This window comes from Lacerta agilis, chromosome 17, assembly GCF_009819535.1.
Source record: "Lacerta agilis isolate rLacAgi1 chromosome 17, rLacAgi1.pri, whole genome shotgun sequence".
NCBI classification, from domain to species: Eukaryota; Metazoa; Chordata; class Lepidosauria; order Squamata; family Lacertidae; genus Lacerta; species Lacerta agilis.
Genome location: NC_046328.1, coordinates 36,633,171 through 36,660,116, shown reverse-complemented (window position 1 = coordinate 36,660,116; position 26,946 = coordinate 36,633,171). Strand labels below are relative to the sequence as shown.

General features: G+C 49.2%; 2 protein-coding genes and 1 pseudogene across 3 annotated transcripts in view; 1 reads left to right on the top strand and 2 right to left on the bottom strand.

Moving 5' to 3' along the window:
- Positions 1 to 349: 349 nt before the first annotated feature.
- Positions 350 to 13,927, bottom strand: MINDY1 (MINDY lysine 48 deubiquitinase 1). Its single transcript, XM_033135845.1, has 9 exons — positions 13,720 to 13,927; positions 13,501 to 13,558; positions 12,479 to 12,543; positions 11,504 to 11,662; positions 7,859 to 7,961; positions 6,362 to 6,504; positions 4,609 to 4,800; positions 2,660 to 2,797; positions 350 to 542 (listed from the first exon to the last, which is right to left on the bottom strand). Exons 1-9 carry the CDS (start codon positions 13,744 to 13,746, stop codon positions 462 to 464), a joined length of 966 nt encoding a protein of 321 aa, XP_032991736.1. The 5' UTR covers positions 13,747 to 13,927; the 3' UTR covers positions 350 to 461.
- LOC117039344 lies at positions 7,651 to 7,747 on the bottom strand (annotated as a pseudogene).
- Positions 13,928 to 21,017: 7,090 nt separating the features above from the next.
- Positions 21,018 to 26,946, top strand: part of PRUNE1 (prune exopolyphosphatase 1) — a 31,252-nt gene continuing 25,323 nt past the window's right edge. The window contains exon 1 of one of the 2 annotated variants that reach the window (XM_033135855.1): positions 21,018 to 21,246. In XM_033135855.1, coding sequence (XP_032991746.1) covers positions 21,208 to 21,246 — 39 coding nt within the window. In that variant the 5' untranslated portion in view covers positions 21,018 to 21,207. The remainder of the gene's footprint in view (positions 21,247 to 26,946) is intronic. The other variant, XM_033135857.1, reaches the window with a different exon arrangement.

The following is a 26,946-nucleotide window of genomic DNA, read 5'->3' as shown; positions in this document are numbered from 1 at the left end:
CCCAGAAGCCAGCAGGGCTGACAGCAAGGGATGATGGGAGCTGGAGTCGAACAAGGGGGCTCTAGAAGGAAAGTCCGGCTTGCATCTCTGCCTGGCGCGGCAGGATCACATCCAATCAACAGCACCCGCAACCAAACTGCTCTCTTAACAATTCCCATTGAAGGCTAGACAGGGCCCCCCCCCCACTTGTGGGGCGGGGAGAGGAGAAGATAAAAGAGTCTGGAGAAGACGAGTTCGCCGGGGTTTTCGACCCCCCCAAAGGTTAGTTTCTTTTTTCCCCCTTTTAATTTTGGTTTCAGCCCCAGAACGGGGAGACTTTTTAAAAACAGCAGTCTTTTTTTAAAAAAAATAATAATAACGTGAGCGGAGCAGGAGGCGTGTAGAAGAGGGCGGTCCTTCTCCGCGGCAGACTTCTGTCGGCTGGGAAACAGGTGGTGCTCTGAGCCACCCGCGGCTTGGCGTTACAGGACGACGCAGTCCGAATCCTGCTTCTGGCGCGGCCTGCGCTCTCCGGAGGGGCGGGGTGGCGGCGGAGTCCTCCCCTAAAAAGAGGGGTAGGGGAGAAAGTGGGGCGTGTCAAGCAATGGAGGTTTGCCGGACGTGGAACACTTTCCCTCCCTCTCTCGCAGTACTGGATATAAAATAGGGACACACGCAAGGGAGTCTGGGAGACTCAGGGAAGACAGAGCCCTTGTTCCTGCGGTTAAACAGCGGAACTCACTTCCACAGGAGGCAGCCAATCTGGATGGTTTTAAAAGAGGATTGGACATGGAGAAGGAGAAGGCTACTGATGGCTGTGTTATACCTGTGTTATACCAGTATACCTGAAGGAGCGTCTCCACCCCCATTGTTCAGCCCGGACATTGAGGTCCAGCGCCGAGGGCCTTCTGGCGGTTCCCTCCCTGCGAGAAGTGAGGTTACAGGGAAGCAGGCGCAGGGCCTTCTCGGTAGTGGCGCCCTCCCTGTGGAACACCCTCCCAGCAGATGTCAAGGAAATAAACAACTATCTGACTTTTAGAAGACGTGTGAAGGCAGCCCTGTTTAGGGAAGTTTTTAATACCCAGTGTTTTATTGTGTTTTTAATTCTGTTGGGAGTTGCCCAGAGTGGCTGGGGAAACCCAGCCTGATGTGCAGGGTAAAACAACAACAACAACAACAACAACAACAACAACAACAACAACTTGTTGTTAATATTATTATGATACCTCCGCTGCTGGAAGGCAGGATGCCTCTGAATAATATGGAACCTCCAAGTCCAGAGGCAGTCTACCTGCCTTCTTAGGTGCATTTAGAGACAGCCACAGAAGGAGCCAGACACACATCCCGCAGGAGGGAATTCCCACGGGGACGGTGCCACCACCTTAAAGGCCGTGTCGGAGGACTGCAATGGCAGGCCTCTACACAGGGCACCTGTGGCTAATCTTAAGAGAAGCTGGGCGGGTTTGTATACTGTTTAGCATATTTATGCAGGCCAGTGATGTCTGGGGCTTGGAGGGCAGAAAGCAGGGAGCCCAACCGTAGGCAGGGCCAGGGCCAAAGAGAGGCAGAGCCCGCTAATTCTAGTTTTGCCTCCGTCTTCCTCTCTGCCGAGTTCTACAGGGGCAACACAGAGACCAAGGGCAGTGGAACTAAGGTGGGGGCTGAGGTGAATCGTGGTGGGGTGGGGGCTGAGGCTGGCGGGCCACTGCCCCATTTGCCCTAACAGACCAGCTTCTACTGACACAGGCGATTTGCTCTTTGGTTGGGGGGGGGGGGGAAGGGCTCTCAAGAGAGGTTTGTGCACAAGCAATTCGCACAAGACAGCCTGCGCACGACTATCTAAAACTCGTGTCACGAAAGGAAAGGGCGATAGGGAGGGAGAAGGGGAGGAAACAACACCCCCCCCCCCCGCAAACCCAGGCACCTGTTCTTAAATAGCAGCTCTTATCATGGACAGCTGGTGGCCTGTAAAAGAACCGTTTATGGCAGGTCTATGCAGTGCTGTCAAGTATCCCGTTTCCCCCGGGATTCTCCCTTATTTCAAGCAGTTTCCCGCTGCTCTCCCTTATTTTTTATTTCCCTTAAATTTCCCGTTTTTAATGGAAGCAGCTCCTCCCCTGCTGGCCAGGGACTGGGTGGGAAGACCTCGCCTACTTGGAGAGAAAAGCCTCAGCCCTCAAAGCAAGTGGGAGCCGTTTCCCGTGCTTACAGGGGGGTGTATTCCTCCCCCCGCATCAGCCCCTATCCGTTGCTGCCGAGCCCCTCAGCCGGCCAATAGGGTTAGCTGGCGGGCAGAACCTGTCTGCCTTTGAGCAGCTGCTGCTTCCTGACCTGTTTTGATGGGATCAGACAAGAAGACGATGGGGCTCCATTGCGCGGAGGACATGGCTGCCCTCCTCTTTGCTGGCTGCCCTCCTCTTTGCCCGAGCCCGCTTGGAGTTTACATTGCTGCTCCGCCCACTTTTGCTTCTGGCTCCGCCCACCACTGACATGTGACTGTCCCCGGGATAGGTGAGACTGCTGATCCCTTACTTTCAAATCCGAAACTTGACAGCTATGGGTCTATGGCCCAGCAGATGATGCTGGGGTCTAACTAACTCTACCCCTGACTGCTGGCCATGCTGCTTACACAGGGGTTGGTGGGAGCTGGGGACGCAGAGGTAGTTGGGGGGGGGGTTACCTGTGCAGGGGGAGTTGCGGCAGGCGGCGGCTGCTGCTGCTGCTGATATTCCTCCTGCTGCAGCTGCTGGGCAAGCTCTAAGTCGCTCAGTGCGGGACCCCCCTGCTGCTGTTGCAGAGACAAGGCAATCATGTAATCCTATGGAAGAAGGAAGGAAGGAAGGAAGGAAGGAAGGAGAGAGAAAGAGTTGGTGGGTGTGAACTGAGAGCAAGCATGGCACACACACCTCCTTCGAATTCCTACCCTCTGGTTTATTTTTTCCTTCTCCCATCTTAATTTTATTTTATTCGCAACACAATTTACATAAGAGAACAAAAAAAAGGGAAATAAAACAATAGGGACAAACAAACAGAAAACAAGAAAAGAAAGAGAGCCTCAATGGCAACACTCGACATTAACTAAGCCCAAGATATTATCGGTCATTCCCTCCCATCTTTGGAGGAACTATACAGTTCCCGTTGCCTTAAAAAAGTTGAAAAAAATATTTTGCAAGATCCATCTCATCCTGGATATAGTCATTTTGCACCACTGCCTTCAGGAAAGAGATATAGAACAATCAAATCAAGAACAAATAGATTAAAAAAACAGCTTCTATCCAAAAGCCATAACCATCATAAATGCTGTAACTAGATAATACAGGTGAAACTCGAAAAATTAGAATTCCGTGGAAAGGTTCATTTCTTTCAGTAATTCAACTTAAAAGGTGAAACTAATATATGAGATAGACTCATGACATGCAAAGCGAGGTATGTCAAGCCTTTGTTTGTTATAATTGTGAGGATTATGGCGTACAGCTGATGAGAACCCCAAAATTGACTTCCGAATCACCTCCTTGTGCTTTCAACGTATTCTTAATAATAATAATAATAATAATAATAATAATAATAATATTTATTATTTGTACCCCGCCCATCTGGCTGGATTTCCCCAGCCACTCTGGGCGGCTTCCAACAGAAATCAAATACAAAAATATCACACATTAAAAACTTCCCTAAAAAGTTAACCTATATGCCCTTTTCAATATATCTAATACATATCTGAAATTATCTGCAACGGTCACTTTCCCTTTTGGTCTTCAAGAGTTAATCTAAACCTGTCAGAAGATTTGCATTTCCACAATATTGTTTTAAGTACAATATTCTTTAAATATTATTAGCCACTCTTTGCACATTTTCTGGTTTGAGTTTCCTCTTATTCTTCCAGTCCATTTTAGCAATTTCTGAGTATTCTATCATCTTCACCTGCCAGTCAAGCTTTGTAGGAATTGATTCACCCTTTTTTTGCTACTAGAATTCTAGCCGCTATGGCTGCATACATAAAAAATAGTTCTAATTTTTTGTTGTGTGTGTGTTTGTGTGGGGGGGAATTTCAGTGGACATGATGCCTAACAGAAAGGCTTCTGGGTTTTTTTTTGGAAAGAGAATCTCAAGATCTTTCTAAGTTCGTTATATATTATATCCCAAAATTCTCTTATCATCGCACAGTCCCCCCACATGTGTATCATTGTACCCTCCCCCTTTCTACATTTCCAACATATATTGGAGTTTGTTTGTTTGTATTTCCTTTGTACATACATAGGACATGGAGTGTTTCAATATCTTCTTATATACAATACCTATTATTATTATTATTATTATTATTATTATTATTATTATTAAATTTGCACGCAGCAGAACCCGGCCACCTTGCGTTTTCAGTGCTCCTAAATGCGCAGCTTGGGGACACGCAGAACAACTCCTCTTTCTCCCCGTTCGCCAGAGAAACCCTCAGAGCCCGTCCTCAGTGGCCGGCTCGGCTCCTTTCGCACTGATTGACTCCAATCAGCACGGAGGGTGAGAAGGTGGCTTGCCATTGGCTAAAAAGCCTCCCCTTTCACGCTGATTGGGTGAACCCGGGCAGCCCTTACGCCCCGCCCCGCATGGTCTTGCCTCGGCGGCCCCTGCCCTCACCTGGTCCACTTGTCTCTGGCTGAGTTGCTGCTCCTGCGGGGAACCGCCGGCCGCCTCCTTGCCCAGGGCGTGGCTGAGGTGGAACTCTGCGTCGCAGAAGCAGCTGTCCCCGTCCACGTTGTGCAGGCTCTCCCAGGCGACCTGCTCCTCATGAAGGAAGCCCTGGTCGGTCACCAGGAGGTACAAGTGGCTCTGGAGAGGGAGGGCGGAGAGAAAACAAACAGGCTCTGGTTAATTCAGAAGCAGGGCGGCAGTAAATCGGCATATGACCTGCTTAAAAATATCAGTTTGTTTTGCTCCAAGCTTGGGGGGGGGGGGAGGGTTGTGTGTGTGCGGGGAACAATACTTGGGCCTCTAAGTTTCTCTCTCTGACCCATGGGACTCTGAGCCACTGCACATCTATGGCAGGGGCGAGCCAGCAATAAATCACACGGACCAAGTGAAGTTAACTCTTTACGAGAAGAAACAAGGTCTGCTCAGGAGTGCCAGGCCTAAGGAGCACAGCAGCTCTTCCTCGGAAGGCCCTGCCCCCATGAGGCAGTTGCGGAAGCTGAAGATCTCTGCCTTCCCACAGCTTCCTAACTTGCCTCATCTCCAGGGTTTCCCCCAAGCAATCTGAGACTACGCCACCAGCATGCCTGCCTTTGCTCCTGCCGCTTCATGCCTTTCTTGGACCTGGGAGGCTAGGAGGGAAGGGAGCTTGTTGCAGCAGGAGGGGGAGTCCTTCTGGCTTCATCACCAGCCTGACTCACCTCTGCTTCTTGGCTTCCCTCCTCTCCTGACTCTGATTCTGCACTTCTCTCCGCCACCGACTCTCCCTGCTCACTTAGCCCTGTTACCCCTTCTGCTTCCGACACCTCCTCCTCCTAGTCTTCTCCCTCTTCTCTCTCTGACCACCCATCGCTGTCCCACCACCAATCCCCAGGCTCTGAGCCTTCTTCCCTTGGGGGGTTCCCCAGCTGGTTCCTCCCACCATTCCTCCGCATCCAACTAGCCCATGACACGGTAGGAGTCCTGCAAAGTTGGCTCCTCGGAGGGCCGGAAGGACTGGGAAGCGTTCGCAATGTCCTGCCGCTGCGGACATCCCGTCCCAGCTATGCAGTAAGCAACAGATGGGTTCAGAGTCACACCTTCTCCTCTGAATACTGTTGCCCCTGGCCCCACCCACCACTGGCACATGAGAGGGGATGCGGCCCTGTGAAGACAACCTGTCCACCTGTCAGGATGCTGTCAGCGGCTCCCGGCTGGTTGCCCAGGAAAGTATAAAGACAAGGAAAAGTTTCTGACAGCCCTTTTTTATTTCAAACTTTGCAGAGAGAGGCTATCGAACCCAGCCTCTTGGACAATGGCGTTGTCCTGAGTGAATCTCCACCCTCCCCGCCTCTCCGACTTCCTCATTTGTCACTTCTACGGGTGCTGACAAGTGACCTCTGTCTTTGAGCTCTTTGCTCTCCTACTTCTAAGGTTCGCCGGGTTCTGGGAGATGGAGGGTCTGGAATGCTTTCTAGTGACAGCGTGTCAGCCGGGTGTTGCTCTGGCTCTCCCAAGGTTTCCCAACTTCCCCCCTTATCTGCCTCTGAGCTGCCACCTCTCCCTCAACCCCCTGTTGTAAATCTACACCCCTCTTCCTCTTCCTCCTCCCTGGAAGGGTCAGGATGGGGAGGCGGTCTCTGCCATTCCTCCTCCTCTGCCCAGTCCCTGACATCGCCCATCTTTCTTTTAAAAAACAACAACAGCCCTGCGGGGCGGGCACCTTGTGCTTGATCATGGTGCTGAAGTGGTTGTTCCTGAAGAAGACGCTCAGCTCGCCTTCCTTGACCGTGGACGTCAGCTCGCAGAGGCCGTGGTAGGTCAGCTGAGAGGCCGTGGACTCCAAGAACTGCTCCGCTATCAGGCCTGCGGGGGGTGGGGTGGTTTGCGATGGAACGGGGAGGAGGAGAAGCAACGATGAGGCGAAATGCGGGCAAAGCGTGACGGCGATTGACTGATGATGCCCTTCACCCTAAGGACCCAGGGCGGGCCACAACCTCTTAGAATGCAACATTAAAAGCTGTTTAAAACAATTGGGTCGGGCCTGAGTGATAACCCTGCTGCATACAGCCCAGTCTCTGAGTGCTCAAAGGAGATCCTGCTGTCCTTAAGAGAGCGCACGGAAACGCCGTTTACCTTCCCGCTGGAGTGGTACCTATTTATCTACTTGCACTTTGATGCATTTTCGAACTTCTAGGTTGGCAGGAGCTGGGACTGAGCAACGGGAGCTCACCCTGTGGCGGGGATTCGAAACGCTGACCTTCTGATCGGCAAGCCCTAGGCTCTGTGGTTTAGACCACAGCGCCACCCGCGTCCCCGGATAATGTGGCATTTAGCCAGGTGAAGTGGGGAAAGGCCCACCCACTGGTCTCCATGGCAACAGAGCTTGCTCTTTCAAGATGCGAATGGTAAGGACTTAGGGGAGTGCTTCCTCCTATAGATTCTAGGCTCCTATCTGCAAGACCGCAGGTTTTGAAGGGAACCACAGGTGTCATCCAGACTGACCCCACCAGCCAGAGCCATAACAATACATGTATCTCAAGTTTCAAAGAGGTGTGTCTTCAGCGTGGGAGAACAACCGTTAAAAGAAATTCAAAATTTCAATTGTTGTAAATGATACAAGAAATATACAGCGGAACCTCGGTTGTTGAATGCTTCTGATGTCAAACGTTTCGGCTTTCGGACGCCGATGGCCTCGGAAGTCGAACAGCTTCCGCGGTGCATATCTCCATTTTTCCAATGGATTTTGCCAACTGGCAATTGTGCCTCAGTTGTCAAACGTTTTGGAAATCGAACGGTCTTCCAGAATGGATTATGTTCGACAACCGAGGCTCCACTGTATATACATGAAACAGTTGTTCAAAATAGGTGTCTGATAGCTCAAAGATGGTTAAAAGGACTTTGCTGAAGCAGTGAGGTCTCCTGAGGTAAAAACCACAAGAGACGAGGCTTGGGAGGCAAGTTTCTGCAAGCGTGAAACTACCACCAAGAAGGCCCTGCTGCAAGTCTCCGTAAATCAGATCTTATTTTATTTTTCTCTTGCGCAGGCGCCATGCTAATCTTCTCTGTAGCGTTCCAATTTTAGTATACGTGCTGCCGAAGCGAGCACAAATCAGATCTTATTTAATGGCCTCCACCCCTATGCTGATGACAACCCCACCTCCGGGTCACAACCCCTGGACCCTGACCGTGTGAATGAGCCCAGGCAGACGGGCCTCACCTTCCGTCACCAGATTAGGGTCGCTCGAGTGTTTGCAGGTGATGATCTTCTCCACCAACTGGTTGTAGGTCAGCTTGCTGACGGCCTGAGCCATCTCTGGTATCTGGGGTAGGCAGAAACAGGTTGTGAGCTGGAGTCTGGGAGTCAACGGCACAAGGGGCGTCGACATCCGAGAGGCAGGTTCAAATCCCAGTTCGGCCACCAAACTCCCAGGGTGACCTTAGGTCAATTTCTCCCACCCAGCTCTCAGCCGAACTTTGCAGGGTTGTTGTCCGAACAGAGGACAATCATGTACCACACCCACAACATTTTGTTTTTTTCGTAGGGAGAGGAAGAACGCGATACATAAATGGAATGAAGAAATGTATTAAGCTCCATTGGGCTCCAGTGGAAGTGATCGTGGTGGTGTTGGGAAAACTTTGCATTGTTCTTATTACCGGTATCTTAGATAGGTCAGGAATGGGGGCCTAAGGTAGTGCTGGACTCAATTTCCCATCAGCCCCAGCCCACATGGCCAATGGTTGGAGGTGATGGAAGTTGTAGTCCAACGAACATCTGGGTGGGTGTCACAGGATACCCCAATTTAGAATTTAAATTTTTTAAATTTTTTAAATTTTTAAAAAAAATAAATTTCAATTAAAAAGTCAATTTAAAAATTTAAAATTTCAATTAAATTTCAATTGGTTTTTTTTGAAATTTCAATTACATTTCAATTGGTTTTCAATTAAAATGTCAATTATTTTTTTGAAATTTCAATTAATTTTTTAAATTTTGATTTTTTGAAATTTCAATTAAATTTTTAAAATTTCATTTAAAATTTCAATTAAATTTTTAAAATTTCAATTAAAATGCAATTTTAAATTTTAATTCTTTAAAATAAAAAATTAAGATCTAGCTCCTTCTCCTCGCCATATGAAATGCTCTGATGCTTCAGGAGAGCACAGGACCATGTCAATCTGATGATAAATCACTATGCAAAAAGCCCCTTCCCTCATGACCTTTCAGGAGGGGTTTGAAAACACTCCTTTTTACCCAGACATTTGGGGGCAGAAGAACACTCAACTCCTAGATCTCTGGATGAAAGAATGTTTTTAACTCTAATTGTTTTCAGGTTTCTGTTCTAACTGTAACATAGAACAACAGTTACAGCATTCTAAAAAGGATCAAAACTTTTTAAAAAGTTACAGTTAAAATATAACTGTTAAAAAACATTTTTAAACTGTAACTGTTTTTTAAAAAGTTTTGATTTTTTTTAAAAACACTTTTGCTTTGTTTTATTTTTTTTAAATTGTATATCTTCTTGCCTCCCTGGGCTCTTTGGGGAGGGAGGACGGGATACAAATCCAAAGAATCATAAAATAGCAGAACTGGACGGGACCCCTGGTGATCATCTAGCCTAACCCCCTGCAGGGCAGGAATCACAGCTAAAGAATCCTTGACAGCTGCCCATAAAGAAATAACCGCCTAGAGGTTGCAAATACATATGTTCCTTCTAAGCGGACTGTTTTTTGGAAACGGCATGCCTAACATTTCTAATATGTTTGCCACATCCATGAGGACTAGGAGCTTGGTTTCCCCACCGACCCGCTTCCATTTTGGTTAAAGGGAAAAGGGGTGATTTTCGCCGTCAGCGAATTGCAATTCAACTTCCCAACAGCTGAGGACGGCTGAACGCAGGGCCGGATTTAGGTTTAAGGAAGCCCTCAGCTACTGAAGGTAATGGGGCCCTTTATATGTCCAGCTGTCCTTTGTCAACAACAAACTGTCACCTTTTTTGTGTTGAATATATGCTATATGGTAATTTATGGACCTAGTAGGTATCTAAAGCCATTTGCACATAACAGATAGGAGCCTAGACAACACAAAACACTGTTGCTGTATGTGGGTTTTATTTTACAGGTGAAACTCGAAAAATTAGAATATCGTTGAAAAGTCCATTTATGTAAGCAATTGTTTTCATTAGCTTTGTTGTTGTTCATAGAATCATAGAATCATAGAAGAAGAAGAGAAGAAGAGTTTGGATTTGATATCCCGCTTTTCACTACCCGAAGGAGTCTCAAAGCGGCTAACATTCTCCTTTCCCTTCCTCCCCCACAACAAACACTCTGTGAGGTGAGTGGGGCTGAGAGACTTCAGAGAAGTGGGACTAGCCCAAGGTCACCCAGCAGCTGCATGTGGAGGAATGGAGACGCGAACCCGGTTCCCCAGATAACGAGTCTACCGCTCTTAACCACTACACCAAACTGGCTCTCATAGAGTTGGAAGAGACCACAAGGGCCATCCAGTCCAACCCCCTGCCAAGCAGGAAACACCATCAAAGCATTCCTGACAGATGGCTATCAAGCCTCCGCTTAAAGACCTCCAAAGAAGGAGACTCCACCACACTCCTTGGCAGCAAATTCTACTGTCCAACAGCTCTTACTGTCAGGAAGTTCTTCCTAATGTTTAGGTGGAATCTTCTTTCTTGTAGTTTGAATCCATTGCCCCGTGTCTGTTTCTCTGGAGCAGCAGAAAACAACCTTTCTCCCTCCTCTATATGACATCCTTTTATATATTTGAACATGGCTATCATATCACCCCTTAACCTTCTCTTCTCCAGGTTAAACATACCCAGCTCCCTAAGCCGTTCCTCATAAGGCATCGTTTCCAGGCCTTTGACCATTTTGGTTGCCCTCTTCTGGACACGTTCCAGCTTGTCAGTATCCTTCTTGAACTGTGGTGCCCAGAACTGGACACAGTATTCCAGGTGAGGTCTGACCAGAGCAGAATATAGTGGTACTATTACTATTATGTTCAGTCGTTCAGTCGTTTCCGACTCTTCGTGACCCCATGGACCAGAGCACGCCAGGCACCCCTATCCTCCACTGCCTCCCGCAGTTTGGCCAAACTCATGCCAGCCGCTTCGAGAACACTGTCCAACCATCTCATCCATTTCATTAGCTACTGGAGTTTAATATGAGATAGACTCATGACATGCAAAGCGAGGTATGTCAAGCCTTTGCTTGTTATAATTGTGATGATTATGGCGTGCAGCTGATGAAAACCCCGAAGTTGAAATTGTGAATTTGGGGTTCTCATCAGCTGTACGCCATAATCATCACAATTATAACAAATAAAGGCTTGACATATCTTGCTCTGCATGTCATGAGTCTATCTCATATATTAGTTTCACCTTTTAAGTTGTATTACTGAAAGAAATGAACCTTTCCATGATATTCTAATTTTTCGAGTTACAAGAAGAAGTGTGCATGCACACGAAAGCTCATACCAAGAACAAACTTAGTTGGTCTCTAAGGTGCTACTGGAAAGAATTTTTTATTTTATTTTGTTTTGACTAATTTTTCGAGTTTCACCTGTATTTCTTTTATATCTTGTATTTTGGAAATGTACATGCAGATGTTTCCTTTAAATTTTTTTGGGGCCCCCAAGAGAATGGGGCCCTAAGCTATAGCTTGTTTAGCTTATACGTGAATCTGGCACTGGCTAAACGGCAGGTGCCGTTTACGCCTCTCGGACTGGAGAGATTCGGCTCGCGAACTCTCGAAGACGCCCTCCTGCGGCATCTGAGACGCCGTCGACTTGCAAGCTGAGCTCCTGGGAAGCGACGGCGTGCGGAAAGAAGAAAGACGGTAGAAAGCATCTCACCTGCGGGTCCACCAACCAGCCGTGATAAAGAGGCATGTCGAGAAGGTCGAAGACGATGCACTCAGGGGTGTACTCGAAATCGGAGACTCCTGTGAACCTCACGTTGACATCCAGCCCCGTGGAGAGTTTGGGCAGAACCGTCATGGCGTCGTTGACGTTCTGTCCGCGGCAGGAGAGGAAGAAGAAGAAGAAGAGCATGCTGGGTGTTTTTGAAATTTGGGGACGGAGCAAAGTCTAGCTGGGGAAGGCTGCATTTGTAGGGAGGGATGAGGAACCTCAGCTCTGGGTTCGAATCCACCCACAGGGCCACAAGACGCTGTCTCTCTCAGAACTAACCCTACCTCGCAGGATCGTTGTGGGGATTAAATGAGGGGGAGAACCATGTAAATGGCCGCCTTGAGCTCTTTGGGGGGAAAGCCGGGGCAGAAACGCCACCAATAAACAAACGAGGCAATTAGAGAAGGCGATTATGCCCTCGCTGGATCAGGCCGCAAGGAACTCGGCGTTCTCCTTTTCGGCAACGACCTGCGGGACAGCCATCCGCAGCGAGGGCAGACATCCTGCAGCTTGCGTATCCCCTGAATGCAGTTTTCAGAGATAGGCTGCTCCTTCCCGTGGAGGTTCCACTCCTTACCACCTAAGAGGAGCCCAGCTGCGTCTGACCAAGCACTCAGCTCCCTTGGTATCCTGATCTCATTCTCCGAAGGGAGAGCAAAAGGCGCTGCTGGGGCAAACCCTCGCCTGCTGTTTTTACGACGGCACGTGGTTAAGCGCAAGGCGCTTCTTGGTGTGTGTCATTATTTGGTTTTAATGCGCACGTATTCTCTGCAGCGGGAGCTTTGGGCACAGGGCAGATTGTGAAAGTTCTCAGCAGGTTATTACAATAAACAGGGACCTGCCGAGTGCCTTGGGGGATCCCGAAGGGAGAGAGAGAGAGAGAGAGAGAGAGAGAAAGAGGGAAAGAAAGGAACTCACTTGCTGAAAGTTGAGCTGGAGTGCTTCCGACTGTTTTTGGGGCTTGATGGAAAGGATGCAGTCCCCTGACATAGAGAGAAAATAGACCTTTTTCATTAAGAACGTAAGAAGGGTGCCATGGCTGGATCAGGCCAAAAGGGAGCCCACTCAGTCCAGCCTCCTGTTCTCACAGTGCTCAAAAACGCCTCCGGTAACCTAGGAATCCAAGATAGACTGCCTCTGGCACTGGAGGCTCCATAAGAACTAACACAAGCCTGCTGGATCAGGACAAGAGCCTCCTGTTCTCACATCCAGGTGCCCTTTATGGGAAGCCCACAAGCCTGACACGAGTGTGACACTCTCCCCTCCTGTGGTTTCCAGTAACTGGTATAATGGCCCCTAAACATGGAGGCAGGGCATGGCCATCACAGCTAGCGGCCATCAGTAGCCCCCTCCTCCTCCTCCACAAATGCGCCGGATCCTCTTTTAAAGCTATCCAAGTTGGTGGCCGTCGCTGCCTCCAGTGGCAGGGAGTTCCACTGCTTAGCTACGCGCTTTGGGAAGAAGTCCTTCCTTTCGCCTGCCCTGGATCTGCCAACATTCAGGGTTGCGTCCAACGCTAGTCCGACCTGGATCAGAGCCGCCGTGATTAAAAGGCAGGGCTAACTTAAGCCCATCCCTCCTGGCGGATCTGTAACTTGCTTGAATACAAGCCTGCATAGAGAAGAAGGCAGACCGTGCAAAGCTAAGCAGCCGCCTTTGATGCCCCGCCCACTTTGGCCTCTGGCCCCGCCCACCGGCGGCATGCGGCCCTGAACCTTGCCTATGTGGCCCTTGAGCAAAACCAAAATCCAAAAACGGGTTTCCCCATCCTTGTACCAAATGATCTCACTCCTTACAAAGGCAGCTTCACACGGGTGGGAGAATTAGGTGGCCCCTTGTCTAGTACCCAGAACACCCCCCCCTCCAGAAAACAAACAAACCCGGACAAGCCCAGCCCTCTGGAAATGTGAAAACGATGGCGGACACATCCTGCCACTTACCCAGGTGAGCCATCAGCTCGTCGGAAGTGATCACTTCCTTCTGGGGAGGCAGTTTCACCTGAAAGGGAGAAAGAGAGAAAAAGAGAGAGAGAAGCTATTCAGGAGGACAAAGGACATTTTGCCAAGAGGACCGGCCCGCCTTGCCCTGTGCGTCCCCTCCTCCCTCCAAACGCCTGCATTCTGGGGTAGACTGCCCCTGACCCTGGAAGCTCTACGCACCTTCCACTGCAAGAAAAGGATGTTCATGATGGCCAGTAGTGGGCAGGGCCCGTTCTCGCTCTGCGTGATGACCGGAGTCCTCTCCCCTTTCCAGCTGATCCACTTGACGCAGTAGAAGTCGGGCGGCTGGGGGTGGCTGGCGGGAGAAGACCGGGGCTCGGGGGCCGCCTCCCCGGGTTGCTCGGCGGCGGGCACATCGGCCGGGTTGGAGACGGGGACGCTTGGCAGAGAGGCGGCACCCGCCAGCGGTTCCCCCTCTCCCGGACGCTCTTTGGAATCCGGTTTTTCGGCCTCCGCAGACTCCGGAGATTTGGGTTCCTGACCTTCGTCTCCCTTCCCGGCACCCGTGGGGGTTTCCTTGCAGGCTGGGCCCCCCGGCGCCTCCTCCTGGTCTTGCCCGTTTGCCGCGGGCACCTCCCCGCACATGGCGCCAACGTCCTCTACTCCTTGCTCCTCCTGGGAGGCCTCGGTGGTTTGGGGTTCGGCCGGCTCATTCTCCCCCTTCGCTGCCGGTTCTGCGGATACTCCGGGCTCCATTCGGGGCTGCCCCTCCTGCGGCCTTCCTTATAAAACCCCAAGCATCCACCGCGGACGCTGGCTGCCGGATCGAGTCCCAAACGGTAGGCTTCCTTTCCGCTTTCTGCTGAAGTTGGAATGTGCCTTTTCTCAAGAGGAAAACCGATTCTGGCGTTTGGCAGGAGAAACCCACCTCTCTCCCTCTCCGGATCAATAAGCGACTCGCAAACTTCTAGTCGCCTCGACAAAATGCAATGTTTGCTAAGTAAAACTCCTCTGCCCGCACCGCACTGCCTTCTCCCAAGCGGTAGGAAAAGTTACCACTTTTTTAAAAAGCAGGGGGGAAAGATTCCTATTTTAATTTATCCTCTGTTTCCCAACCGGATCTCGCTCGACGCTGCCTTTCCCGTTTCCAAAAGCTACCGTTAAAAGACCTTTAAAGTGTGTGTAGGGGGGGGGGCGAATGACAAATTGGGGGTCTTCTGTTTTCGGGGGCTGTCAGGCACTACTGAGAAAACGCGAGGCGGAAAGAAAAACGAGAATAGAAACCGATTTTTTTTCCAGGCTGGTTTTTCTCTCGTCGCCGCCTCCCCCCCAAACCTGCGTTTTCTGCTTCTCGTGAGGCCCACGGAGAAATCAATTCCGCCACCTCCTCTCCAGCTCGGCTTTAAAAAATTTAATTATTTAACACCCAGGAAACCCAATCGCCGGCCGCCTCTCAATCTCTCTTGCTTCTAGATCCACAAAGGATTATTATCTTTCAAGATCCTTTTTTTAAAAAAAAAAAAGAAAAAAGAGAGAGATCTCCCTTATTTGTACAAAAAAAAATCCTTTTAAAAAAGCAATGAAACCCACGCCTATATATATATATACAGTATATATATATTTATATATAAATGAAATTAAAGTAAGTAAATTTCCATAAACTGGTTAAAAATAGGATAAAAATGCAAAGATTTTGCTGCTTTTTTTCTTTTTTTAAAAAGTTATTTTTTAAAAAAAGCAAAGACAGATGTAGAAGACAGAAGTTATTTGGGTGTGTGTATTATATTCCCTTTCCTAAAGTGTCGGACGGACTCTGGCTTCAAACCTTCGCCCTCCTTTTGTCGTCCTTGAGGTTGGGCAACCGCAAACAGAGGCTGAGCCAGTCCCCTATCTTATTTTCATCTGATCTGAGTTTCTCCTTCCGCTCCGAGGCATCCCAGAATATTGACTTCCTCTCCCCACCGCCAAACAACAAACTCACGCGCTGCTCTCAGTCTCTAGAGCGAGTTTGGTGGGTTGTTGACAGGTTGCCTTTGCAGAGAGAGCGGCTCAGCCGGAGGGATTTTAAATCATCCGGGCGGCAGGATCCTGGCAATAAAGAAGACGGGGGGGGGGGGGAGAGAGAGAGAAGAGGGTGGTAAGAGAAACACCTGGATTTTTCCACCTGGACACACCTTAACCTCGCTTCCACGGAAAAATTTCATTTAAAAGCCATGTATGTTTTTAACCTCCAAGGAACTGAAACTGGGGTGGGTCTTTTCCAGACCAAGGGCAGAATTCCCTTCCAGGCAGGCTTTCAGGGGCCGCATTCTGGGGTGGGCGGGGCCACAGGTAAAAGTGGGTGGAGCCACGGTTACCTTTGCACCGCAGGCTGGCTTCCATACATAATTTCTCTCTCTCTCTCCCCTCCATCCAAACATGTAAAAGGCATGATCAGGGTGGAAAGACATATTTACGGCAGGAGGAAGCGCTCTGGGAGGGTGCAAAGCGAGGCAGGTGAGGGGTGTGCCCCCGGAGGCCACAGGGAGAGGTCTTGAGGGCCGTATTATGCTCTGAGGCCCCACCACCCTCAGCTGGAAGCGTTCTTTCCTCTCCCTATCGGACAGAACAAGATTTCCTTTCTGCCCCATAAAAGGAGAGCACAGAATGGCTTCCCCCCAAAGAATCCTGGGAAGTGGAGATTGGTGAGGTCGGAAACTACACTTCCCAGGATTCCTTGGGGGAAGTCACATGCTTCAGATGGGAGTCGAATGTACTTTGAATGCATAGATCTGCTATAGCTCTCTCTCTTTTTAGATGAAAGCCGGGGATTTGGGTTAATTGGGGAGGGCAGGGGCAGCTGCTCCCTTCTCCCCACGCGATCCGACCAGGGAGGTGAACGGCCAACCGTCAGCCAGCTGAACGCTCAGTTGCTGCGGTTGTTGCATAGCTTTGAGGTGGTTGTTGTGGGGTTTTTTTTGCAAGAGGGAAGCTGTCAAGCCGGTCCTAGGGGTAGGGTTGGGGGTGGGGAAACAGCTTAGCTCTGCAGCCTGGCTGGATCCAGGCAACAACTGGGACCTGGGTTTCAAACGCCCAGGAGGGAGGTGAAGGGGAGAGCAGGATCGGTGCAAATCCGCCTTTCAGCTGGAGGTGCAACAGATAACTCTCCACCCACCCCCAGTTCCCTCAAAATTTATTCATTTTAACCCCACCCTTTAGCTGAGTCGCTTACAAAGATTGGTAGTAAGACACGGCACACAAGGAAAAAGGGAGGAGGAGAGAGGAGGAAAGAAGCAGCAGCAAGCTAACATTGGTTACCTATGGGCTGCGCACTCTCCTCACTACTTCAACATTTCTATTCTGAATATTATTATTGTTATTTTTACTTTAGCCACTTTACATTTCGTAGCGCTTTAGTTATATATTATTTCATTAATTGTGCTTTGCTGGCTGCCCCGGGGCTCCTTTGGGAGGAAACACAGGATAGAAATCAAATAAACCGATAAATACATTTCTAGGGCTAAATGGCAGTGCAGTGAAATGGTTAGCGTTAGGTTAGGACTAGGTTGCCCCAGGTTTGAATCCAATGGGGACTGGACCTTGGACCTTCTGCGTGCAAAGCAGATGCTGTCGCCACTGAGCGACAGCCCTCCCCTTCAAAATAAAGCAGGGCTCCAGTCCTCATGATTCTGAAAAAAAAAAAATCTGTTGCAGGGGCCTCTCCCAACCCCACCTGGGGATGCCATTGGGGGCTGGACTTCCCGCACGCAGTGCCTGTCCTCTATCTCTGACGTATGGATCCCTAAGAATAACCTTAAGATTCTAGTCCCCATGATTCCGAATAAAGAGCCGGCTGGATAGGAACACCAGGAATCGAACCCAGGACTTTCTGAATGCAAAGCAGGCGCTCTGCCCATCACCGAGCCAGTTAGACGGCTCAACAGATGAAATAAATGGAAATAATCTTAAAGCCAAGGAGTGTGTGCTAGTAAGGAGTCCCGGGGGGGGGGGTCAGTTCCCCTGAGCTGCGTAAGCCAAACCTGCCAGTCCGGACACACCCATCTTGCAAAGGAACTCGCACCCAGGACCGGGATGGGTGGTGGGTCTTTGTGGCGTAGCACCGGGTCGAGTCCTTGTTCTGCTTACCCAACCAGGGTCCAAGACAACAGGGAGGGAGGTGGGGTGGGGGGGAAGGACAGGGGTTTTGGGAAGGCTGGCGAAATGTTGGGAAGGCTGGCGAAAAGTGGTGCAAAGGGGCTGGTGGCTTCTCCACTCCTGGATCCCAATGTAAACACTCCCTAATCCGAATCAAGCAGATTCCAAATGCGGGAGGCAAAATGTGTAGCGACAAGGGGATCTTTGCTCACCTTTCCTTTGGCTTTCATCCCAAGGCCTCTGTCTCTCTCTCTCTCTCTCTCTCTTCCGAAGTTTCTCCCTCTCCTCTTCCTTCCCTTCTTTTTTTCTCTCCCCAATTCGGCAGACGAGAGGACCTGGCGGAGAAAAAGGAGAGGCACTTTGCATCGGCTTGTTTACCTCCTCGCCTCCCCACAGGGACATCTATTGGGGCGGAGGTTTCACAACACTGGAGGGGTGTTGTGCAATGGGTCCGGAAAGGGGAGAGGAATTGGGGGTCACATAACAACAGGAGGGCAGTGTTTTCCAAAGCTGCTGACAGCTACTTATTTATTTTTTTAAAGGTCTGATAGCGCTTATTTTCCAAATTAAAACGGGACGCGTTGCTTTGCTCTCACGAAGGGGGGAGCACAGGGGGAGAGAAAGGTTTGCTTTTGGGGGGCGTGAATCTGATGGGAAGGAGGCAGTGACTCATTCAGAAGGGCAACAGGGAAATTCCTCCTGCGATCCTGCAGCAATTGAGTCGAGCTCGATGCTGCACAGACCACGAGGACTCATTCCCCAGTGGGAGGCTGGATGGAAAGAGACAGAGACACAAAGAAAGAGGGGCGACAGGCACCCTCCCTGAAGACTTGTATGCTCTGCAGGAATTACTGGACAAATTTTGCCCCATAAAGCATAGCTTTCAACTTTTCCCTTTTTTTAAAAGGGAAATTCCCTTATTCCGAATAGGATTCCTCGCAAGAAAAGGGAAAAGTTGGAAGAAGAAGAAGAAGAAGAAGAAGAAGAAGAAGAAGAAGAAGAAGAGTTTGGATTTGATATCCCGCTTTTCACTACCTGAAGCTATGCCATAAAGGGGTATGGCCACAATTACTCACTTCTGAGGCAAGACTGCTTGGGCAAACATCATGCAGAGGCACAACGGATGAACTCCCCATCTGCATACGTGCTTAAGATCCCTCGCCCAAAGGAATTTTTTTCTATCTTTCTCATACCTCACATGGGTCAGAAGGTTGCTGAGATATGGGAAATCTCTACCCCATTTTAGAGGTTTGTTTCCAAATTGTGTCACATCAGAAATACATATTGTGGAAAAAACGTGTTGTTTTTTTTAAAAAAGGATTTAATGCCAGAAATATTTAATTCAGTACCTGCTGCCTTCCCCGCCGTCCTTCCTTTTTCTCGTTACAAAATGTTACCCACTCTCTTGGCAAAGAGATGCTACTGTTTGTGGAAATTTGAAAGCCCTTCTGTTCTAGAATCCAAAAGGCCAGCTCTAAAGGAGGGTGTTTGGAGTCTTAAAGGGGCAGAGCTGGAAGTTCAGGGAAGCCCAGACTTATTTATGTTTATTCAGAGGCTAGTGCCATTGCCTTCCATAAGGCTTCCTTCAGAGTATACGCTCCTGGATTTGCGGCCTCACATAGGCACTGAAATACACATACAGGCAAATTTCAATGGGATTTTTTCCTCCAGTAAACCACATTTCCGACTGCTAACTCCCAGGTACTTCTGAGTGGGCTTTACTTTGGGGTAAATGCACACCGGAGTGTACTGGAAGGACTTCTTGCATTTATTGACATTTATTTCCTGCCTGTCCTCCAAGCATGGTTCTCCATTTTATCCTAACAACAACCCAGGGAGGTAGGTCAGGCTGACAGGCAATAACTTGCCCAAGGTCACATGCCGTCAGCTTCAAGCCTAAGGGAGGACTTGAACCCTGGTCTGCCAGGTCCTAGCCTGACACCCCCAAATGAGCTAATAGCTCTTTCTTATTTATGTTTACTCTGAATTACTGGTAAGTTCCACTGTGGTCACTGTGTGTTGGGGTGTGTGTGTGTGCTGCATTGCAGCCCCGCAGAGCAACCAGAAGTAGGTTTACTCTCAGGTAAAGCGGGTGGTGCTGTGGGTTAAACCACAGAGCCTAGGGCTTGCCGATCAGAAGGTCGGCGGTTCGAATCCCCGCAATGACGGGGTGAGCTCCTGTTGCTCGGTCCCAGCTCCTGCCAACCTAGCAGTTCGAAAGCACGTCAAAGTGCAAGTAGATAAATAGATACCGCTCCAGCGGGAAGGTAAACGGCGTTTCCGTGCGCTGCTCTGGTTAGCCAGAAGCGGCTTAGTCATGCTGGCCACATGACCTGGAAGCTGTACGCCGGCTCCCTCAGCCAATAAAGTGAGATGAGCGCCGTAAACCCAGAGTCGTCTGTGACTGGACCTAATGGTCAGGGGTCCCTTTACCTTTAAACTGTGCTAGGATCACATTCTTGCAACACACTCCTATGCAAGCTTTCTCAGAAATAAGGGTTTGCATGAAGTGCTGCAACCCCCCCCCCCATTGGGTTATATGCAACTAAGTGCTACTCAAGAGCAGACCCATTGAAAACAATGGGTGTGCCATCAATTTAAATGGGTCTACGCTGAGCAGGGCGTTGTCGGCTACAACTGGCTTGAGCTGACACAGCCCAGCCCCGAATATTCACGTTTACTCAGACGTTTCAAAACCCATTGAATTCAATGGGGGCTGACACTCCCAACGAGTAGACCCATTGAAATGAATGCACCTAAGCGAGGTCTATTAAGCAGAATGAATCTCAATTCATTAATGAGACCCATTTCAACGGGTCTAAACTTAGAAGAGCTTTAGGTATTACGCAACCCCCCCCCCCACAGTGGTTCAGAAATGTGGGCGGTGGGACTCGAACCCGTGATTGCCGGGATGGGCGGCTGCCCCACCTCTCCCGGTTTCGTCACTTCCGCCGACGGCGCGGCCACTACGCCACGCTGGCCCTGCTGCCTGCGGAGTAGTAAGCTCGAGCAACTGTCGGCACAGAGGCGGGGCGGAAGTGAGAACAAGTGCTCTTCTGCGCGTGCGCACCCTGCTCTAACTGACGTGCCGCTCTTGCCTGTCAGGGTCAGCCTGCGCCCCTGCACGGTCGACGTGCCCCACCCCTTAAAAAGAAAAAACCCCTCAGGGAATGACGCTCGCTTAACTACCAGAAAGGCGCTCGGTCGCTTGCTTGTCCCTTTGCTCTAAAATAAAGCAGCAATAAATGATGATGATGATGATGTTGTTGTTGTTGTTGTTGTTGTTGTTGTTTTGTTGTTGTTTTGTTGTTGTTGTTGTTAGTACCCCATCCATCTGACCGAGTTGCACAAGCACGACATGATTTGAATACATGTAGGCCCCGCGGCGATCCCCGCCCTCGATTTCTTTTCCCTCCCGGCGAAGCCGCCTGCTTGGCGGGGGAGGGGGAGCAGGCCGCGGCGGGAGAAAGAAGAGAGGAAGGAGGAGGAGGAGCAACCCTTCCCGTCCTCCTCCTTCCCTCTTGCGGGCTCCGCCAGGCGGCCTCCTCCCCCTCCGCCAGCTCCGCCTCGGACATGGAGAGCTTCCTGGGAGGCCGCAAAGCCGCCCTTCAGGTACCCGCCCCGCCTCATATATATCTAGATATATATGCTGCTTTTAACATGGACGCTCTCATGAGAGGAATTTGTAGATACCCCCTGTGTCACCCTGGGCAGGTACATATATATATATATACACAGCTCCACGCCCAGATACACATTCCTGCCCAGGGTGACAATATATATAAGAAAATAAAAAATTCTTTCCAACATGGCTACCCATCTGTAACTATATATGTAAGAGAGATTATTATTATTATTACAACTTATTGCCTGCCCAACAATTGAAACACAACATTAAAAACTGTTTGAAACAGCTTAAAATTGCAGAAACAAGGTGGGTCCTAAAAAGATGCATTAAAACTGCTACCCACCTGTAACTATATATATATTCCTTCCCCCCTCCCCCAATATTTGTGTGCATATACATTTTCCCTATTATTATATTACTTAATAGGGTTTCTATATTTCAAAAAGTGAAAATCTGGACCTTATTTTTATTATTATTATTATTTGGCCGAAAGTTGTTGAGCTGTGTCTATATCTGATATGTATATATATCTTTTTCTTGGGTAGAGTCGTCATAGCGATCCATAGTTAATGTGTCCTCTTTTGTGTCCATGTTTTGCTCTTCAAAATACGACAACCCTGTTTTTTATTTTCTCGCACTGACCGGCAGCAGCAGCACCAGCAGCAGCTCTCCAGGGTTATGCCAATGTGGGGTTGAGCCTAGGACTGTCAGCACGCACTCTGAACCCCTGAGCTACGGAGGTCCTTTGGATAGGGGGTTCATACAGTGGACGCTCGGGTCGCGAACGCGATCCGTGTAGGAGGCGTCCGTAACCCGCAGTGCCGCATCCGTGTACGCATGGGTTGCAATTTGGTGCTTCTGCGCATGCGCGAAGCGCCAAACCCAGAAGTAACCTGTTCCGATACTTCTGGGTTCGGCGTGGCGTGGTGTGCAACCTGAAAATGCGCAACCTGAAGCGGCCGTAAACCAAAGGTATGACTGTATATGTCTGTACGGTCGTGCCTTGGAAGTCGAACGGAATCCGTTCTGGAAGTCCATTCGACTTCCAAAACGTTCGGTAACCAAAGCGCGGCTTCTAGTTGGCTGATTGACCCTGGAAACGATGTCTACAGCCGAAACAGATGTTCGGCTTCCGAAAACCCTTCGCAAACCAAAACACTTAATTCGGGTTTGCGGCGTTCAGGAGTCAATTTGTTTGTCTAGTAAGCCGTTCGGGAACCAAGGTACCATTGTATTTAAGGAATCAAGCCGACACAAATCCAGAGTGGAGTCCCTAAGATGGTTGGATGGGGCCTTGCATGCCTCCTTCCAGTACCGTAATTTTCGCTCCATAAGACACACTTTTTTCCTCCTAAGAAGTAAGGGGAAATGTTTGTGCGTCTTATGGAGTGAATGTATGGTCCCTGGAGCTGAATTGCCCAGGGACCAAAAGAAGACCGAGCTTTTTCTTTTACAAAGAGAGAAGGGGGTGTTGAAAGGCTGCCGCTTTACAGCTGATCAGCAAGAGATGGGGGGGGGGAGAGATAAAGTCGCTGGCTCCCTTTCTGCAGAGGAGGCTGTTGGTTTCCCCAGCGACATGTGACTGGCTGATTAGATTATCTGTCTGGCAACTGTAAAAGGGCTTTGAGTTGCTCCTTTTGCAAATGGGGCTTTTCTCCTTTGCAAAAGCAGCAGCACAACTTTGACATGCTCCTTTTGCAAATGGGGCTTTTCTCCTTCCAAAAGAAGATGCACAACTTTGAACTGATCCTCAAAAAGGGGGGCTTTCCCCATTTCCTCCTCAAAAAACTAGGTGCGTCTTGTGGTCAGGTGCGTCTTATGGAGCGAAAAATACGGTAACTCCTGCAGCCCGGCTGGTGCCAAACATCTCTCTCTGCTTTCCTTTGGACCACCGATATGTAACAAAGGAAATCCTCTGTGTTGAAACACAGGCAACTCTGAACAATCACAGGCAACACGCGGCTAATAGCGTTCTAACAAAATATTCGTAACGCATATTATTTCACAATTCTTAAACCGAGAATATGTTACATCATCGCCAGCTGATGAAGAGTTACTATCGAAACAGTTCGTCATCTGGAAAAACTGTTCTACATTTCGAGCATCCATTACCACACGGGTACAGGATTGTGACTGTTGAAAGGCTTATTTGCCTCTTTTATACTGATTGACTACATTCTCTAATTTTGTTCGTGCAATATGGATTGATTTTCATTATTTGTGACTCCATTACATATTTCCTGTTTGAGAATTGTGAAATAACGTGTGACAAATATTTCGTCAGAACATTATTAGCCGCGTGTCGCCTGTGATTGTTTAGAGTTTCCTTTGGAGCACAGCAGCGAGGCTGAGAGGGGGGGGGGGTCTTGTTATCTGGGCAACCCAAGACCTCCAGACACGCTACCCAAGCTTGCGCCCCGGGGAGGTCACTTCAGTGCTGCTAATGCAGCGGTTTGACTTCGCACCCCCGGAGGCGCACTCCATTGTCTCTCGAGACAGACGGGTGCCCAAATCCACCCAAAGAGGATGGTCCTTTGCTAAGAACAGTTCCAGCTACTTTCCGTGTCTGCAAAGGGAGTTTGCTGTTGAGACGAAGAGCGGTTCTTTGCCCGAGGGTAAGGTAAGGCTCCGAACACGTGCTCTGCACCGCGTTCTTCAAAGCGACGATTCGGTTCCAGGGAGGATTGAACCGGCCTGCGATGGCTTCCAGAAAGCCGACAGGTGTTTTAGGATTCTCTGTCAAGAAGCAGCCTAGTAATCGGGCGAAGGGGTTAAAAAAGGAGAAACAAGAAAAAGTGGCGCTGAGAGTTGTATTTTTAAACTCAGGGGTCCAAAAATAAGAAACAGGTGTTTTGTTTTGTAAGTCATTATAAAACTTGTTTTTCTGGAACGAACAATGAGAGGATTGTTTAAGGAGCCTGCAGATGTGTTGGGGTTGTAGTCACGCAACATCTGGAGGGCACCAAGTTGCTGAAAGCCGGCCTGAGGACAAATTAAATTTGTTTGAGGTTTAATTAAGGTTTAAGGGGATTGGACAAATTGGTGGGGGATCAGTCAGTTGGTGGCTTTGTCTGTGGCCAACTTGCAACCCTCCCCCCTCCCTTAAGCATATGTGGAACCACAGGCCAAGCAGATGAATGCGGCCCCCAGGACTCTCTATCCGGCCCTCAGGACTCTCCTCAGGCCACACCCCTCACCAGCCCTGCTCCACCCCTCCCTTGAGTGTTTCTGCCTGGCTGGAATGTGTCCTTGAGCTCTGCTCATGCCTCTTGCTTGCCAGATGGAGGCCTGTGTGCATGTAGAAACTTCTGGAAGGCAGCCAAATGTACAGAATACTCACATGCATTGCTGCGCTCTCTTTTTCCTGGCCCCCAGAAGGTTCCCAATGAGAGGATGCGGCCTTCAGCCTGAAAAGGGCCTGCCTGCCCTGATATACGGAAAGGCGGTTCAGTATATAAAATTGATCCAGTTAGATGGAACTTCCAGCTTCAAAGGCAGTCTATCATTAATTACTGGATGCCGAAGACAAATGGCAGGATGCACCGTGTCCTGCTGGTGAGCCAGGGAGCTCGACCGGGTCAGCCCCTCGGTCTGGACTACCGCTGGGGACTCTTCTTACATTCACAGCCTCATGGAAGTTCAGACCTGGAAGCATCTTTCCAACAAGGAGATCGAAGAAGAAAAACCCTAGGCAGCTGAATCCATCTTTTTTTAAATAAAAAAAATATGCTCTATTGTGGGGGGGGGGGAGAGAATGAGAGTGTTTCTGAGCACATGCAAAGTGCCTTGCCAAACTTGTCGTATAACCACTGCGGGGACCGCTAGTACCTGGGATTGGGACCATTTCCTTGAGCGCGTGTTCGGGATGAAATCTGGGGTGAGCAGCGACACCTCTGTTTCCTTTTGACAATCACTGTTTCATTTGCAGTTGCCAAAATGATTTATTCCCCCCCCCCCTTCCCTTTGTTGGTTTGTGTAAGAAAAAAGCCATCTGCGCTGGGCACACTGTCAAAGCGTGGCATCTGAGTGCTTACAATCTCCTCTTCTATATGGTTTATATTGTGTGTATCTTCCTTTTTTCCCCATTTTTAAATCATGAATCTTTTCTCTCTCGTGATGGTTGAATGCAGTAACAGCACCGCAACCAGCCTTTGGTAGTCAGCGGAGCCCCAGAGGCATATCCAGCAAAGCGTAGGGGGGAAGTAGCCAGGGGTGTGTATGCATCATAAAGCCCATTTGAAGGCCATGACTTCTCCCAAAGAACCATGGGAACTGTAGTTTGGTAAGGGATGGCCATCAGTGACTTACTATCCCACCAGGAAGGGAGAGTTGCTCTTGCGCTAGAATCCTGTTTGCTGGTTCCCAACAGGCACCTGGTTGGCTTCTGTGAGAACAGGATGCTGGACTAGATGGGCCCCCTTTGGCCTCTTAAATCGGTGGCTATTATTACTTCCTCCTGTGGCAGGGAGTTCCATAGTCTAACTCTGCGCTGCGTGAAGCAATTCTTCCTTTTTATCTGTCCGGAATCTTCTACCATTCAGCTTCATTGGGTGTTTTGAGAGAGGGAGAAAAAAACGTCTCTCCATCCCCTTTCTCCATGCCCTGCATAGATTCGCAAAGCTTCCACCGTGTTGCCTCTCAGTCGCCTTTTCTCTAAACGGAAAAGTCCTCCCTTTGCACTCTCTCTGAATCTTGAGCAAACGCCGTCCTGCTTTGCTGAGCTTTGTTGCTTCGCCACCAGGATCTGTCCAAACCCACGGATAGGGTGATAAATCACATCATGTCCTGAATCCAAAGACTTACTGCCCTGTCAGCAGATGTCTCATTGCTGCTGTTTGCAGCACACCTTCATTTTATATAAATTCAATAAATAATAATAATTTTCAGACCTGTCTTCCGTAGCACGACTAATTTTAATAGAGGAAGTTTGCGTCTGTGGAAAATTCCTTCCTGTTCTTTAGCTGGAGAGGTTGTTTTTAATGGGAAAACATGTCTGTGGTTGATTTCGGTTTGTCTCAAGTTTTTTTTCCCGTTTCTCCCCCCCCCCCCATCTTAAGCTCAGTTCTCCACATTTCTTTGTCAGTTTGCAATTCAAAAAGAAACCTTCAACAACAAAAATTCAGTGCTTCAGTAATAATAAATGGTTTTGTCTAAGAGACACATTTTTGGCCGTCATGCCTAAGACACACGTTTTTGCGAAGCCGTGTTCCCGTTTCTCGAACTTGGGTCCCCAGCTGTTGTTGGACTACAGCTCCCATCATCCCTAGCTAGCAGGACCAGTGGTCAAGGGATGATGGGGGAGTTTAGTCCAATGACAGCTGGGGACCCAAGTTCGAGAAACACTATGGAACAGGCATCTAAAACACACTCACAAATTAGAATGGGCATCTAGACTTCAGCAGCTTAGCCCCAAATTTCTGCATTTATCTCACTGATATATACAGTAATTCACATGCTCTGGGTGCATTTCCGTGAACATGACTTGGCCGAAGCATGACTTGGTACTATTTTTAATCTAGTTAGTGGTTTGTGTGTTGTTAAATCACCAGGACTACCCAAGTGATCTTTTAACACTTCCTTTTTTCTTTGGGTGGCGCTGTGGGTTAAACCACTGAGCCTTGGGCTTGCCGATCAGAAGGTCGGCGGTTCGAATCCCCGCGACGTGGTGAGCTCCTGTTGCTCGG

Excerpts from the sequence above, each read along its gene's own strand:
- MINDY1 (XM_033135845.1), bottom strand. The coding sequence starts at position 13,746 with ATGAACATCCTTTTCTTGCAGTGGAAG. Across the intron at positions 4,801-6,361 it reads GCACCATGATCAAGCACAAG|AGCCACTTGTACCTCCTGGT; the intron begins GTGCCCGCCCCG and ends CTCCCTCTCCAG. Across the intron at positions 2,798-4,608 it reads GCCAGAGACAAGTGGACCAG|GATTACATGATTGCCTTGTC; the intron begins GTGAGGGCAGGG and ends CTTCTTCCATAG.